The sequence below is a fragment of the Egretta garzetta genome, unplaced genomic scaffold, assembly GCF_000687185.1.
Source record: "Egretta garzetta isolate BGI_Z169 unplaced genomic scaffold, ASM68718v1 scaffold43, whole genome shotgun sequence".
Classification (NCBI taxonomy): Eukaryota; Metazoa; Chordata; class Aves; order Pelecaniformes; family Ardeidae; genus Egretta; species Egretta garzetta.
In genome coordinates, this window is record NW_009259047.1 from 988,129 (window position 1) to 1,004,960 (window position 16,832).

At 37.7% G+C, this 16,832-nt stretch overlaps 1 protein-coding gene across 1 annotated transcript in view; it reads left to right on the forward strand.

Moving 5' to 3' along the window:
- Positions 1–16,615, forward strand: part of SELENOF (selenoprotein F) — a 32,656-nt gene extending 16,041 nt beyond the window's left edge. The window contains exons 3-5 of the mRNA XM_035890638.1: positions 3,015–3,078; positions 13,066–13,115; positions 15,558–16,615. Coding sequence (XP_035746531.1) covers positions 3,015–3,078; positions 13,066–13,115; positions 15,558–15,689 — 246 coding nt within the window. The 3' untranslated portion in view covers positions 15,690–16,615. The remainder of the gene's footprint in view (positions 1–3,014; positions 3,079–13,065; positions 13,116–15,557) is intronic.
- The last annotated feature ends 217 nt before the right edge of the window (positions 16,616–16,832 follow it).

Sequence of the window (16,832 nt, forward strand, 5' to 3'; positions counted from 1 at the left end):
AGCAGACATGACTAATTGTGTGGTTTTCCTCCTCTCAGTTGGGAAGAGCCATCTTCATTACATCAGTGTGAACTATTACAAGGCATTCGGGTGCTTTACAAAAAGCTTTTGAATGAAATTTAACTCGAGTTGATGCTTTGTAAAAGATGAGGGGAAAGTTCAGGTTTTGTCACAGTAGCCTTAGAAAGCGTACTACTCAAATGTTTTAAAAAAAGCGAAGTTATTTTTATAGATGCAGACATGAATCAGCCTGGAATTCATAACGGCGCTTGTTTGGGATGTTAAAATGGACACCAGTAATAGTTTAGAGAGTCTTTATTTCAGTGCTTGTAGTACTAAACTCACTTTCATGAGCACTAAAACAAGTGAAGCATTATTTTAAAACGCACTAACTTATGAGTTAAGCATTGTGTAATGAACTGACTCGCCATGTTTGTATGCCTCCGCGCTGACTGATACATGTCATTCTTAGTGGTACTTGAGCACAGTCAATGCCTTCACGAGGCAGTTTGGAGGACGTCTGCGCTGGACACGATGGGATGGTGGCAGCAGTAGATATTAACAAGTATGCTTTTGTTGTAGGCTAAGTGATGCAAATAAACCTGTGGTTCTTGCGAAAGACACCTTTGTTTAGAGTTATAAATGAAGCCAATTGATTTTTCTTTTTTCTCATCTAGCCATCTAGAGAGCAGCTGTTTGTCCCAGCATGAATCTGAACTTTTTTGTACCAGCACAGTTGGGCTTCAATTACAGCAGAGTTATAAGCTCAAAATATAGACATCAATGATTGAGCTGTTTTCTTTGTTAAACTTCACTCCTATCAGATATTGGCTAGGAGTTACAAACTGGGAGTAGTTTGTAATTACAAGCCGTCTTACATATTTTAGATTCCTACAGTGATCTTGTTCCATAGAAATCCTTGTTTGAGAGGAAAAAATAAACTGTAAGAATTATTTGCAGTAATGAGAATTGAAAAATGTTCGTTTTGCTGTTGTCCTAAATTTGGGTGTTCTTAGTTCTTTGTACACATATATAAAATAATCAGTTAACTAGATAGAAAAGGGCTATTTGTTCCTTTGTCTACTTCTTTATACTAACTTCTTGATAGAAAAATGCAGATAACTCTCAGTATCAGAGAACCACTATAAATGCTCTGCGTATTAGTGAGTGTGCAAACTAATACCTAATTCTCAGATTGCTGATACAATTGTTGAATGTTTTTTAAAGAGTAATGAATAGAGACAAGGTAAGTGAAGTTTATAATCTCACTATTCCATGTTTCCTCCATCTTTGTAATTATTTCATGTTTTATGTCCAGAGGAACTTTAATTATGCAAGCTAATATCTGAGCTGTTTATCGGTGCCTTTTTTAATTCAAATCTTTATTTGGGCAGTGCAAAAAAAGCTTTAAAAAATCTGTTATTTTTGATCTTTTGAACATTGTTTCATAGCAGATCTGGGCTTTAACAGTCAATTCTTAGTTTTTATCTTAAATCTAATGTCTAGTTGAAAATGTAAATGTAGTTAAGTGAATTTCTGAGATGCAATGTAATATTTTTAGTTCTGTTTTCTGTGGAAGTAATGGTTACTGATTAGTTCACGTCAGGAAAGCAGTTGTAATTTCCTTGCAAATGGTTAGAGTATTTCTTATGTTGTAGTTCACAGTATTTAGGCAAATATTGACTTGGACTTGAATTTAGAAGATTCGTATTCTGAAATGTATTCCTGGCTGTCCATAATGCCTACGTAGATAGGTGACAAAGTGTTAATAAAATTGTCTTTGGGATTTCTGTCGTATGGTGTGTGGTTTGCTTTTATGACTTGTCACTCCTTTTTCAGAGGGGTTAGTACTCATTTAATTTCAGAGTGAAAGCTTATTTTTAATTACATGTATTCACAATGCATATTTTAAGTGAAATGTGAGTTTACTTCATTTCAGTAAGGTTATATTTTTCCATGTCCTGACTTGCATATTTGTTATGAAAACACTGTCTAAAAGAAAATGAAAGCAGAGATCTTAATGGTTTATAGAAGGTAATGGACTGAATTAAAATTTTTTAACTGAAGCTTATTCTGTCAGCTTCTCTATAAACAGTGGGGTTTCAGGGATAGAAGGATGTGATTTCTTATACAGTATCAACAGCTATGTGTAAAATTAAAATGCCTGCCTTTACAGTTTGAAGTTCTATCTTAGTAGCTGGAAAAATCTGTTGTTAATTTAAGATTTGGCAAACTATAGAATCAATTGCATGGTGCCAAAAAACCCCAAAAGTTTAAAAACATGTGACAGTATACAAGATCAATAGGCTTTTTTTTTTTATTTAGATACTACATAAAATGGAAATGAACTTATAGTTTGCTTTAAGAACATTGAATCTGAGTATCTTGCATAGCTGACAGAAGTGATTGACACTTAAGTGCAAGCATCAAAGTTAGCCCAGCCTGTGTATATTACTTCAGCTAAGGCCTGTTAGTGTGATCTGTCCTCTTCCTGCAATCACAATTAACTACAAGAAACTACTAATAGTTAGCCCAAATGAGAAGTCTAAAGTCACTACCTTATCTTTATTATAAACAGTGTTTCACTGTCCAAGTTAGATTTAAAATGGAAACTAAAATTTCACTTAAGACTTTCTTAGCATCTTCAGGGAGGAAGAAATAAAGTTTTCCTATTACTAGTCCATAATTCCCATTGTAACATGTCCGATGGCGGTTTTTTTTTTTAAATGAAGCTTTTCTTCCAGCAACAGTACATCTCAAATGATCTTTTTTCCTGTTTTTAATTTTTTAATATTAATGGAAGTTATCATGTATCTTGAGTGAACAGTCAGTTGTCGAATAAATCAGAGACAGGTCTGGAATTGTGATTCTATTTAGGACCTGATTTGTCTGGAGTTACCATCAACACAGTAGCGTACTGTCTGCTCAAAGAAAAGTAGTTCAACAGATAACACACCATAAGTAAACTTGTAATTTAGATTCTTGATGTCATTAACAGCTGTTTATTATTACAGCTTTATGCAGGAGCTGTCCTAGAGGTATGTGGATGAAAATTGGGAAGGTTCCCTCAAGTCCAGGGTAAGTAAAGCCACTACTGTTCTTTCAAATATGAAATACTGTCACAGCTGAATGACTAAATGTGCTTTTAAGTACTACTACAAGTAGTCATAAATTTCATGTATTATATCAGGAAAGTTGCCTTGACCTGAGACTCATGGAACTGGTCTCCAATAATTGATAAATGAAATTATATTGTGTGCTTATGGAACTACTTTCTTTTCACAGATCCTGCAGTATAATTGTTTTGTCAGTGGATAATGACAGTCAGCTAAAGTGAATGGAATACAGTAGTGTAAAAGGAAAATCAGTACCATCAGTGTGTGGTGGGAGGAAGCTGCAGGAAAAAGATCTGTGAGAAATTTCAAACTGGAGTTTTCTCATAAACGGGGGAAGAGCTTTGGTGATAGCAGCACTTTGATTTCTGGGTTTTTTTTCCCCTCCCCTGTAATGAAGATCCTAATACTGCACTTTGGACATAGTTGCACATAGAGAAGAAAGACTAATGTAGCTTTAGACATAAAAGTACACAAACCACATCTCCATCTACCATAGTCAGTATTAATACCTCACTGTATGCAGGGACTGACAAACAAGTTAAAAAAAAAAAAAAAAAAGGATTTTAAACCAGGGTACAATTTACATAAGTTATGCTGCTTTAGACCCTCTCCTGCCACCTCTACCCACACACATTTCAGTTAATTGACTGCAAGACCAGAGCAAAGCTATTTTTTCTTTCCCACTGTTCAAAATGCCAACACAGGGATTGTTTAAATAACTTGTCCTACTACAGGGGCGTGAGGAGATTAACTTTGTTAGCATAGGAGTCCATATTATCTCCGTGACCATTCAAATTTAGCAAATGTAAAAGCATTCCCAACTGTTGTTGCCCATTCACTCAGCTTCTTTATGGTTGTGAATTTGTAACAGTTAAGTGCTCTTTTGAGCTGTAGGGTTGAAGAAAAAGGTCAGCCTGTTAGCCTGACTCCAGCCTGCAGTATTGCCCTCAGTTACCGTCACATGTAGGTTCGAAAAGGGAATGGCCCTCAACTTCTACTGCGTGCACACCATGACACATGTAAAAGCTCACAGTACAGAAGGAAAAACTTGAAAATTTTAAAGGGTTGGATTTTTTTTTTCACTCAGTCCTTGGTTACCTAAACTTTCTCAAAGATTTACATTCCATTAATCATATCGCTTGCTTTTTAAAATTACTGAATAAATTTCAGTGGCTTTTCATTAGGTTCTCCACTTTGACTACCGGTTCTTCTTTGCTAGAGTAAGAAGAAAAAAAGGAGTGGCTGTGTACTTAAAGATCTCTTGCCTTTTCATCACCAATTTCTTGCAGTTACCCAATCTAAATTTATCTTGACCAAATTTACTGCTAGGGTATTAGAACATGTTAGAAGATGGGATAAATTAAGAGGATATTTAGAAATTTAAAAAAGCAGTAGGATATATTCTTCCAGATGGTATCTGTCCTCACATTAATATTAATCTCAGAATACTTTTACTTAGATTTTCCCCTCGATTTTAACTTCTACCAGAAGCAGTATTTAATGTGTCCATCTTAAGACATTAACATTCAAGAAGTGTTTTTATTTCAACTTTTCACTTGGATGTTTGCGATGGAAGTTAGGTTGCCTGAAGGTCATTGTGCTGCTTTTGAAGCATTGTCTTTGTAGGCTTCAATGAACTGTGTAGCCTGTCATTGACAATGTCTCACTGCAAATAACTCTTGATTCCTTTCCCATAGCTTCTGCTAGGATTTTGTTGGGGCGGGGTTTGCAGAATATACACAAAATGGCACCAGTAATTGCAGGACTGTGTATGTATTAGAATTACTTGGATTAGTATGCATTACATCTATATCTGACCGTGAAGTCTTCTCCTTTAAGTACCTGTGTAAATTGTTTTGTCACTTGGCTTACATTCACAGACTTGATTTGTCATGGACTACTACTGGGTTATAGTTGATTTGGCGAAAGTATGAAGAGTGGTTTTTTTATAAAGAGAAAATAGTTAAGGATTAAAATCTGTTGAATTAGTAAAGGTTTGTAAAAGTTACATACTAAGGAAGTTACACAGTTAGAAAAACCTGTGCATTGCTCGTGGTTACAAAATGCAATATTTTGTGGTCCTTCTGTATCCAAATTTCTATCAGAATTACTGGTTATATAATTCTAGCTACAAATAGTTGCTGAATACACCTGTGTGCCTGAAATGTGAGAATCATTACATACAGAATATATTTATAGATACTGGGAAAGCAAAGTAGTGACAAGTGATAAAAAAAATCTAGTCCTCGGCAAGAGGATGAAAAAAATCTAGTCCTCAGCAAGATTATCTCAATCTTAAACTGAATGTTATTCTTTGCAATATCATAACAACCCCTAAATGCTTTTGTGAATATGTCTATTATGTTTTTCAAATAGTTGTTTGTGATAAGTCAGGTAACAGACTACATTTCTGTAAGTCTCTTTAAGTTCAGTACTGAAGTATTTTTTCCCACTAAGTTTCCCTTAAAAATAAATTGATCCATTATAAATGCTGTACTGTAGAATTCCCATATTACATATATTTCAAAATTGTTCTGTATTAAACTGTTCTTAAATATTTATCATTTAAAAGCACTCCATCAAAGTTGAACATTGAAAACATAAATGACAAGATTCATAGGTGAAGCAATATCTTATTATACCAGGTAACACAGGAAATGTGACAGTTTTTGGCTGACATCCATAAAACTAAGACTGAAATAGAATAATAAATTAGCTGGGTCAGTGATTAATCTAGCATATTTGGTTTAAGTTGACTTTTCAGTGGCAGCTGTGTTCTGTTCATGATGAGATAGGAGATCACAGTGTCTAGACTCCTAGTTCTTTCCAGCTTGTTTAACAAAAACTGAATTAGGCTGGGTTTTTTCATTGAACATTTCTTTCATATTTCTCTGCATTCTTTTTGTTCATCCATAGAACAACTCTCACCTCTCCCTGTGTGACTCTCTTAGTTAAGAAGTGGACATGCTCCCAGCAAATCTGTTACAGAAACGAGGTCCTTAATCCTTGAACTCATGCAGTATGCAACTACATTAGATCCTCTGACTTCAGAGTCAGTAACTGCTCTATTGTATTGCCCAAGTTCTGCAAGTGTGAGGGGGGGATTCTTTTAGCTACTAAAACGTAATTTGTTATAGGATTGTATTTTTAGGCAAGATCACTTATTTCTTTGTTATTTCAATCTGTAATTCTTAAATACTGGTGAAAGGAAGTTAGAACGTTATATTAACCTTAAATCTTGCATTGGTAGAAATGTTAGCAAAACTCTTCCTAAGAAATGTAAGATATTGTAGTGGGAGACATGCATCATTTTATCATAATCTTTTGTAAACAGATGATATACAAACTCAGACAGTACTTCTTTTCAGATTTAGAAATGTCTCTTGCCCTACTGCTTCTACAAAGTACCCTGTCTTTGAGGGTTTTGTGAAGTTTCTTCTTCAGGCTTGATCAGAGCTCTGTCTTGGATTTGCTTTTCAAAGTGTGTGGTGCTTTGTATAAAATCATGAACAGCTGCATTGTAACTTGATTAATAGACTACAAATAGTATTTATTGATGTGCCTTATGAATTCTTACATTTAAATACTTATCTCAAACTGAGGTCTCCAAAAGGTAAGGAGCTATAGCCATTAAAATGTAAATGAGTGCTTGATGTCTGCTGTAGTTCTGTCTTTTTGCTAGGCCCTCATGGTATCTTTTGAAGCAGGGTCATGCGATCTTCGAAACTGCAGAGCATGTATTTGTCCCCAAAACAAAATACTAAATAAATTTATTTGAGTCTGAGGAAAGAAATTAATGCTTTTGGTTTGACTGTATTCCCAGTGATTTATACATGCGCGTTTTTAGCAAATACTGCCAGTTGACTTAGCAATGCATAGATACTTGTGACGTAATTAAATGTTGGTTTTCCTGTCTTCATAAAATATCACTCTGCTACTCTTCTTTTGTTTTGACTCCTTTTCTTTTCCATAGGTTTAACACTTGATAATTAGCAATGCCTCAATAAAACCATTGTTTTATTCAAGTTCATTTCAGGGACAAAATAGTCAAGCCCGTGGTGTGGTCAAGTCCTTTTCGCCTTTTTTTTTTATGTACAAATCTGTGACATTCTACACAAACTTGTGTTTCTAGTAATTTTTTTGTTACTTTTAAACTGCTTGTGTCTAATAATTGAGGGCCAAGGTAAGCAAACTATCCTTTATTTCATTGGTTTATGCTAAGTAATACTACATTTGCTTTCTGTGGATTGAAATTAACTCAGAGCAATTATTTATAGATAATCTTAGGTGTACTTTAATCATCCTCTTGTGTGTTAGTATTAGATCACTTCAGTTACTTTCCACAACACATTTTGTATACATTTAGTCCTTTGAGTTTTAAAAATCACTTGTTTATGCTGCATTGAGTTGCACGAAGTACCATGCTACTGTTTGATAAAATGTGTCTTTTGAAAGATAGTAATAACTCATGTGCTTCCTATTGCTAATTCAATGTGTGAAACATTTAAATGCATCACAAAAAATCTTTAAGTATTTCTTTAAAAATAGATCATTCTTTATACTAATTTTGAAACATTCCTTCTTACTCATCAATCACAGAATCATAGAATCATTTAGGTTAGAAAAGACCTTTAAGATCAAATCCAACTGTCTAGCACTGCCATCCTACCACTAACCCATGTCTCTCAGCACCTCATCTGCCCAGCTTCTAAATATCCCCAGGGGTGGGGACTCCACCAGTTCCCTGGGCAGCCCCTTCCAGTGCTGCACAACCCTTTCGGTGAAGAAATTTTTCCTAATATCCAATGAAAACCTGCCCTGGCGCAACCTGAGGCCATTTCCCCTCATCCTGTCACTTGTAGCTTGGGAGCAGAGACCGACACACACACCCCCCTGAGCTCTCCCCCTCCTGTCAGGCAGTTGTAGGGAGCGATAAGGGCTCCCCTCAGCCTCCTCTTCTCCAGGCTGAACACCCCCAGGTCCCTCAGCCTCTCCCCACGAGCCTTGGGCTCCAGACCCCTTCATTGCCCTTCTCTGGACACGCTCCCGCCCCTCCCTGTCCTTCTGGGAGTGAGGGGCCCAACACTGAACCCTGCATTCGAGGGGCGGCCTCCCCAGTGCCCAGCACAGGGGCATGAACACTTCAGTGGTGATGGCGGCCTTCCTTTCAGATGTTGCTCTCGGAGCACTAACAATTCCTTGCCCCGATCACATAATGGCCTCTTTTGGTGTAATACTGGGGGACAGGAGGGATAGTCACCTCCATCAAAAAAGTATGCTGCTGCATTTCAGTGTACAATCTGCATTTTTTATGAGACTTACCTGTAATTTGAAGCTGTGTATCTGTATGCTGTGTCAGCAATTTAGAAGAAGCTAAAGGGTTCTGTTTACTAGAAAAATAGCATAAACTGAGAAGGGTATGTCCAGTTCAAAAAGTTGGATGAATCCCCATGGGCGTACATAGTCCTTGTAAGTATTACAGCAGTAAGCAATGGAATAGATCTAAACTAAAAGCACGGCTTTTTAAATAACAAAAGGATTAGAAGTTTGAACAAGTGGACTTTTCCATTACTGGCAGATACTTAATCACATTAGATTCTTTCAGGAAGACATGCTGTAGCCAGGAAGAAAAATTGTGCAGTAAAAATTTATTGCTGACCTTGTGCTGAAGATTTGACTAGCTCTGACTTGTGCTTTTCTGCCATTAAAATCTGAAACTGATATAATAGAGACAGTAAGGTGTTTTAATCTCCTCTGGGCCTTTCTGATTTGAGGCCATTATAATCCTTCTGATGTGTGTAGAGACAGACAAGGTTAAAAATAACTTGTCTATGTGCCTTGTTGTTTGAAAACTTAAATTTTACTGCCATTGTATGTTGGCTCTCATTCAAGTATCAAGAGAGAAGTTTAATTTTTTCTCAACATCATTCTGTATTTTTCAGTTACAGATCAAGCAGGAGATCTTTGCTCCTAAAGCAGAATCTAAATGATGTGAATATTCCTGAATGTAGGTATCTCTGGTAGTCTGGATCATGCCCTTAATGTACAACAGTAGGTAGTCAACTCTGTTTACAGAGAAGTTATGCCTAGCATATAGATGTTCAACTCTGCACGGAGAATTGTAGCATCACATCCATTTTGGGTCAGGACGTTTTCTTAAGGTGTATCCTACTGTACCTCTGAGGGAGTAGCACAGGTATCTGCATGCGGATCCATACATGCAGTTTGGGCATGAGTGATTCTTAGATTCCTGAGAAATCTCCGCTTAGGACTCTAGGCTTTCATTCCAATAGACAAGTTTTCACAGACTTTCTCAAAACAAAGAGGCGTTACTTATCAAAGCAAAGTGACATTGTAATGATGGCAGTGTATTTCTCTGTTCTCCTGCGTTCACAGGCAGAGGCTGCTTTTAGGTCTTTAAAAGCACTGTTCAGTGTTACCTCTCTTTGCAAAACAGTTTGGTGCCAGGCAGGTTTTAAAATGCCCATACACACCTGATCCTTGTCTCTGACCTTTTAGTTGTAGTTGATTGCGTGGCAATCAAGTCTGCTCTGTAGGCTCACCTCAGGGTTGCCTTCAAACAGAAGGCATATGCTTTGGTACTGCACATCTTTTACAGGAGCATAAGGTGAAGTGATTTCCTTAACATTATGTGAAAGGACAATTGCAAAGCTGGCAGTAGAACAGCTCTGACTTCTGGTCTGGTGGTTAATTCACCAGAACATAGTGTCATAGCACCAAGCTCAGAGTTCATCTTAGGGAAGTCAGAGTGGAAAATGCCTTCCTCGCTCACCCATGGTTGCATTATATAAATGTCCGTGTCTCTGCAGTGAGTAATTTCTAAAGCTGGGGGATAGCTGGGATTTTAGTATTCAACATCAAGCTATTAAATAGTGGTGTAAAGATGTGCAAGTAGCCTTCAGACATAGGATCATAGGGAACAACAACGTTGATGTCAGGGTATATAGAGGGGAAGGTGTTGGGGCAGTGTTCAAGGTGGAGCATGTGTATCCCATCACATAAGCAAGCAGCCACATGTCCCAAAACGTGCACTGTAGCTGCATCTGACTTCCTAGCCCCATCAATTCCATTCAAAGGCTGGTTATTCAACTTGGGATATGATGTTGTGAAAAGAAAAAAAAAAGTGTTTGATGGAATTATCTGTATATTTTAATGCGTGTCAGTATGTTAGTTTGTCACTTTAGCTTCCAAAATTGAGACTATACAAATTAAGTTATTTGTACAGTGAGTGTTTTTCTTTGTTGCATTGCAAATTCAAGTGACTAATGCAGAAAGTCACCATGATCGGCGTTCGAAATAAATATGCCATTAACAGAACCCAATTTTGTTCCAGCTGTCTAAAATTTCAGGAAAAATGTTCTGTAGTGCTTCAGCTTTCAGAAGATTTAGACATTTGACATTGATACAAGTGTGTAATAGCCACTTTTAAAGTGAGAAAATGTAGTACTGCCTGTAGAATACTTTCTTCTTCCACCTAATTCTGTTCCCATTTTATGCGAGCTCGTTCAGTCCAACGCTGCAGCCAGAGAACAGCCACTCATGTCCAAACGAGCTTTCATCTGTCACTCAAGCAACAAATCCCCACACCTGTTTCAAGCTTAAAGCGCTGTAACCCGAGTTAACCCCTGAAGGCTATTCTCTAGTACAATGGAGTTCCACAGATTTGCTGCTGAAACTTTATCCGTTTTACTGTGCTCTTACAGTTTTTCTTTAAGTTTTGCAATTAAACTTATCCACTGTACTGGCTGCTTTTTACAACCTCCTTTTCATATAAAGCCCTAGGAGACCGATTTCAGCTTTAGGTTTAAATTGAAAAAAATGTGGAAAAATTCCCCATGAAATAGTTCGGTGTGCTGTGGACTTAACAGAGAATAAGAAATATCTTTGCCACTTTTTTGCATGTTACTGTTGATGACAGCCAAGACCACTAACAGGTCACAAGGTCACGGGAAACACTGAAGTTGAAAATTGTGTCTTTTGAGTTTAAATCAGAATTGAACTGCAGTATGTGAGCAAGTGATACAAATATCTTAAGGGCGGAAGTCACGAGGACGGAACCAGTCTCTTTACAGTGGTGTCCAGCAACAGGACAAGGGGCAATGGGTACAAACTGAAATATAAGAGGTTTCAGTTGAACATGAGGAAAAACTTCTTTACTTTGAGGGTGACGGAGCACTGGCCCAGGCTGCCCAGGGAGGTTGTGGAGTCTCCTTCTCTGGAGATATTCAAAGCCCGCCTGGACGAAGACCTGTGTAGCATGCTCTAGGAGAACCTGCTTGAGCAGGGGGGTTGGACTGGGTGATCTCCAGAGCTCCCTTCCAACCCTTGCGATTCTCTGATTCTGTGATTTAGTGTTATTTGGAATTGCTATACAGGTACAGCTTACAATAGGACATTAGTGTATAGTTCTATAGAAAGAAGGAAAAGAAGCCTTATTTTCTTCTTCGGGGTTCTAATATATCTGGCAGCTCACTCATGGGCCATTGGTGTTTTTTCAACTTGTTTATCCTGTGTAGCTCTTGGTGCAGCAGGCAGAGTATATGATTTTGATCTGTACCAGGAGCACGGTGGAAGAGGGAAGAAAATAAATGCCACTCTGTATATACACACTGAGAAAGTATAGGTAACTGTAGGTAATATACACACTGAGAAAGTATAGGTAACAGAAGGTAACTGTCTACAGTAATATAAAGATAGGTGTAAAGATGCCAGGGGACATTTTTACAACTACTGAGGAAAGCAGAACCCTTTGTGGGGCAGTATGAAACATTAGTCCTGAGGTTGCACTCATTTCCATGCACCAGCTGGATGCAGTGCAATTTGTGAGAGATTCATTGTTGTCTAACCTTGAAAAAGCAGCTTTAACATGCAGCTAGTACCTTTGTAAAAGCCAGTTCGTGCTGACAGGTTTCATCCTTGGGGAGACTCTCCTGACAAACTACAGGAGTGTCCTGAATCCACTTAATGGCGGTACAGATGCTACATTCGGCCTTTAGCATAACCTGAATGTAAGAAGGAGGAGAAGACTATGCTATTTTCTAACTGAATTTTAAATACGTGTAGAACTCAGACATTCATTAGACTAAAGTGTTTGGAAGTAGGGGATTATGCTCCCACTTTGTCCTGAAATAATTCATACCGTCTCGTCTTTTTAAAGTTAATGGTAATACAAGGCCTGGGTTCTGCTGCAGGGATACGGGGACTATGCTGCTGTTAATGTTTGCTGAAGAATTGTTCCTCAGCAGCCTGCCTCAGACCTGAACTTCTCTCCACGCAGCTACGTGACAGGCCATGGAGCCCATCTTAAAGCTGATTGCCTTTAGGAGTGTCAAGAAGAGATACCAAGCTTCTCTTCTCGTGTTCTGCTCTTGTTCTCTTGCTGGTTTTCGACATGCAATCCCTGATAATCTCTGCAAGAGAAGACTGTCTGTCTTGTTTGCAAGAATAACACCTCTACCCACAGTTTCCTCTGTGCCCTTTCACCCGCGCTGCTGCAGCTTGCGTGGAGTGTGCCGATGGGATGTGTGTCCTATTTAGCCTCCCTCACAAAGCTTGTCTTCAGCCAGATTTTGATTGCTCTAGCGCTTTTCTTCACATTTGCGTATCGCAGCAGCATATGGGCCAGTCTACTGAAGACTGTCAGTTGTCCATGCAGATAAACCGATTTAGACAGTTGCACTGCTGTTTGAGGAAAACCCAAGCACATATAAAGCTTGTTTTGGAATACTAGCAAAAATAGGGTGTTCCTTAGGCATAGTAGGTTTAGTATTACTAATTTTGTGAGGATATTAAGAATTTGAACATTAAAATACCTTCTAAAACGTTACTCCAAAAGAAATAATGCAGGGAATACTAGCTTGAATGCAGATTTACTTTATGCAAGTGGAGAAGAGTTTGATTATCTTCCTTTCTTTTCTCCAAACCGTAGCTTTTGTCAGGAGTGATAAGCCAAAACTCTTCAGGGGACTGCAAATCAAGGTGAGTAGTAACCTAATTTTTTTTTATTTGGGATGTTAGGGAGAGTTAAGCTTGGTGGAGACAGTCCTTCTGTGGATTGTTCCTTACTTGCTGATCAAGTAATCCTTTAGCAGAGGACATATATTTGCATTGCTAGTATAAAACTTTACAAGTTCCTGCTGCTAATATTAATTGGGTTATTGCTCAGTAACTTTGGTACCAATTCTTTGTTGTTGTGGTTTCGGGATGGGTTTTCTGTTGTTGTTGTTGTTTGTTTTTAATCCAAGAAAGAATATACTGGAACCCATAAGTAATAGCAGATGGCATAGGAATGCTTGCATTCTGTCCTCACTCCGTGGGTATACTCAAGCTTATTCTGCCATAGTTTCCTTTTCTCTTGTTCTGTTCTCCCCTCATTTTCTGATGGAGCTGCCGTTTCTAAGCATTCAATGGTTCTTAGGTTTTTCTCCTCCCTCTCAGAATTTCCTTGCTGTCTTCTATGATTTTGTTTTCCTTTATAGTCTTCCAGCATCCAGCTTTATAGAAATGCATATACAGAATGGTGTTTCTTATGACTTTCATATATGTAAAGCTGCATAAGATGCACTGCCTTAAGCTCAAACGATTCCTTGGTTTCAAGATCTAGTGTAAGGCTTCACCTTCCTCTTAAAATCCTGTGTGAACTTCCAGCGTACTTCACAGATATACATCCTGATTCTCACATCTTCTGCTCCCATCTCTATTCACCAAATGGCACCATCTGGAATCACTTCATAGCTATGCATGGCTGCAATAAGTGATTTGTCTTCTCAGCAGCAGATTCCATCTAAAACAGATTTCCTCTGTCTGTCTCATGCATTCATGTCTCTCTGCCCTCCCGTTTCTTTCAAAAGCTTTCTCTCCTTCTGCATGTCTGACTGTTTCATTTTTATTTTAAAGTTTGTAGCTGTATTGAACATCAAAGCAGTCTAGACTACAATTGGTACAGAACACTACCAGAAAAAATTTAGTGCAAATGGATCTGGTATTTATTTTACAAGACTTTTGGAAAATGGATTAGAGATGCCACTAGCTTCATTAAGTAAAACCAACTAGGTTAGCTCAGTAGGGTAAAGTAAAATACTCTTAGGGAAATCTTCCCATAAATTTAAATGGTTAGAGCCTTCTAATACTGTTAAAAGCTTTTATTTGCATTACATATTTTGTAACTTGGTGAGTGTTGAGAAGCATTAAAGTATTATGTTACCAGCAAAGCCTAGCAGGCACAGATTCAACACAGCAGGAAAGAATATGATTACATTAGAAATTGATAGTAGAACTTCAAGCTGTTAAAGTGACTGGAAATTTCTAAAATGGTAAAAAGGCTATTGATTATATGAGAAAAATCATTCAGCTGCTTGATTCAAAAATCCAACTTTGGTAACTTAAAACAGGTGAAGTAGAATGCTATCTTTCAAAGCTAGGCTTATGGCACTGCTCCCTGCATATGCATTAGCTTGTGTAGTGGGCCAAGGAGAACAAGAGGTAGATGTTTCTCACACGCACGCACCTCTCTTCATTTGACTTGTTCCTCCACTGCCCTCGCTTTAACATTAAATGCAAGTCAGAAGCCTGAACTGAAGCTGTTTCCTATCTGTTTTACGTAAGGCAAGTAACTCTGTTCTGGATCTCAACATAAACATTTACTGCTCTTAAATTAACGTGTTTTAATTTCCTGTGAAATGAGGCCTCTTTGTCCCTTACGCTTCCTTCTTTTCTCCCACCCTCACTCCTTAGGACTAGACAAGAAAGCATCTAATCCAGAGCTGCAAACGGTGGCCAACTGCTGCCTCTGGAGCATGCAACCTACAGCACCTCTGTCTTTAAAGCTTCAGTATGGTGTCCCCCCTCTCACCAGTTCTTCCTTCTCATGCACACACACACACAAACTCTAGCTTTGAACATCTACTTCTCCTTTGAATTTGGACAGTAGGGGAAAAATTACTGGAGGAGAGGAGGTGGCAGCATGGGAGAGAACAAGCTGAAAGACTCATCTCAGAAGTTTCATTTGATTTTGAGAGATCTGTTTTCTTCAAGAAAAGTAGAATACATTGTTGCTAAACACTGTAGTAATGAAATTCATAAAATCAGAACAAAATATGTGGCACTGGAATACTTACAGCGTTGAGCATTGTCAGGAACAGCCAAGCTTGCCTGTCTGTTTTCTAAGAATTCTAAGCTTTAAAAAGCCAAATGTTAGGGTGATTTCTCAGCACATGTTGTATTGCCAAAGTTTGCCCAGAATACTCCGATTTAATTTAGTGCTCTGTTGTTAAGTATTTATACTTCATGGTGTCACTCTTTTTGGACTTCTCACTATTCTTGCTTTAACACGTTTTTAGCGGATTTAAATCAATTGAGGGAGTGTTAATATGGAGAACATATTTCCTAGCCCAAGGTAACTGGCTTTTTTTTTTTCTGCAGTATGTGCGTGGTTCTGACCCTGTACTAAAGCTGCTGGATGACAATGGGAACATTGCAGAAGAACTAAGCATCCTCAAGTGGAATACAGATAGTGTGGAAGAATTTCTAAGTGAAAAATTAGAGCGTCTATAAATCATTGCTTTCGGTCCTCTTTCCTTTTCATGTTTTGTCACGGTAATCTTCTCAGATGTGCTGCGCTACAATTGAAAAAACATTCCAGCGTCTATATTAATTTTAAAATATCTGTTGTGCTGTACTAAACATCTTGTAATTAGAAGGGGAAGCTTCAGCACACATATCTGACAAGCTGACAAATAGAATAGCTTGTCTTAATATATTTCAGCTCTTAATGCATTTAGCACTAACAAAATGCTTTGTTTCAAAGTTTATTATGCAAATATCAGTTTGTTATAATTGGACCTGTTTTTACAAATGCTCTTAAAACTGAAGAGCTTCAAGTAATTGAAATTATTACCATGCTTTTTGTCTGCTGCTGTTTGTAAGGAAGTCAGAACCAAATGCAACATACTATCTTCCAAAGAAACTTGACTGCTAACGCCCTCTCCTTTCTTGTATTCGAACTGTCCTTTTTATAGAAGCATTGTTTACAGCGGGTATCTAGTTCACAGGGTTTGAAGCAGTTGGAGGAACTCATGCTCTGGTACTGTGAAACATTTAGTAAGTACACCTTAGTGAAGACTACATAGAAAACCTCTGAGGTGTATGGAAGTCAGATGTCAGGTGTGCTTTACATTAAGTGTTTTGCTTCAGAAAACATGAGATACAAGTCTTGAAAAACCTTTCCTTCTAACTTTCACAGGCTTATTGGAAGTCGGTTTATCAAATGAATTTATAAACTGTTCTTTTAAAATGTATATTTTTCTTTCTCTGTTGAAATTTATGTGAACAGGTAATATAGACAAGTATGTATGGTAATGAGTCAAATCCATTACGACTTGTCAGGTTTTTTCCACTCAGAGTGAATAAATATGATAAGCAAGAATAACGTGTGTTTTTTTCTGAAGTCTAATTAGCAAATAAGTCTTCCCTTTAACTACTTCATGCACACCAGTTTTTGGTTGTATGGGTGTTGTGCTATGGCCTGAATTGGTACTCATTTTTTTTCTTTTCATACATGATTTTCTATCTCAAGAAATCTCTCTACAACTTACAGATTTTTTTCCCAACTTTTGAAGAAAAAATCATCAGCTTTACAGCAGAACAATAAACCTGGGACTGAGTCCACACTAAATTGTCAGAAGCAATACCCTAAGG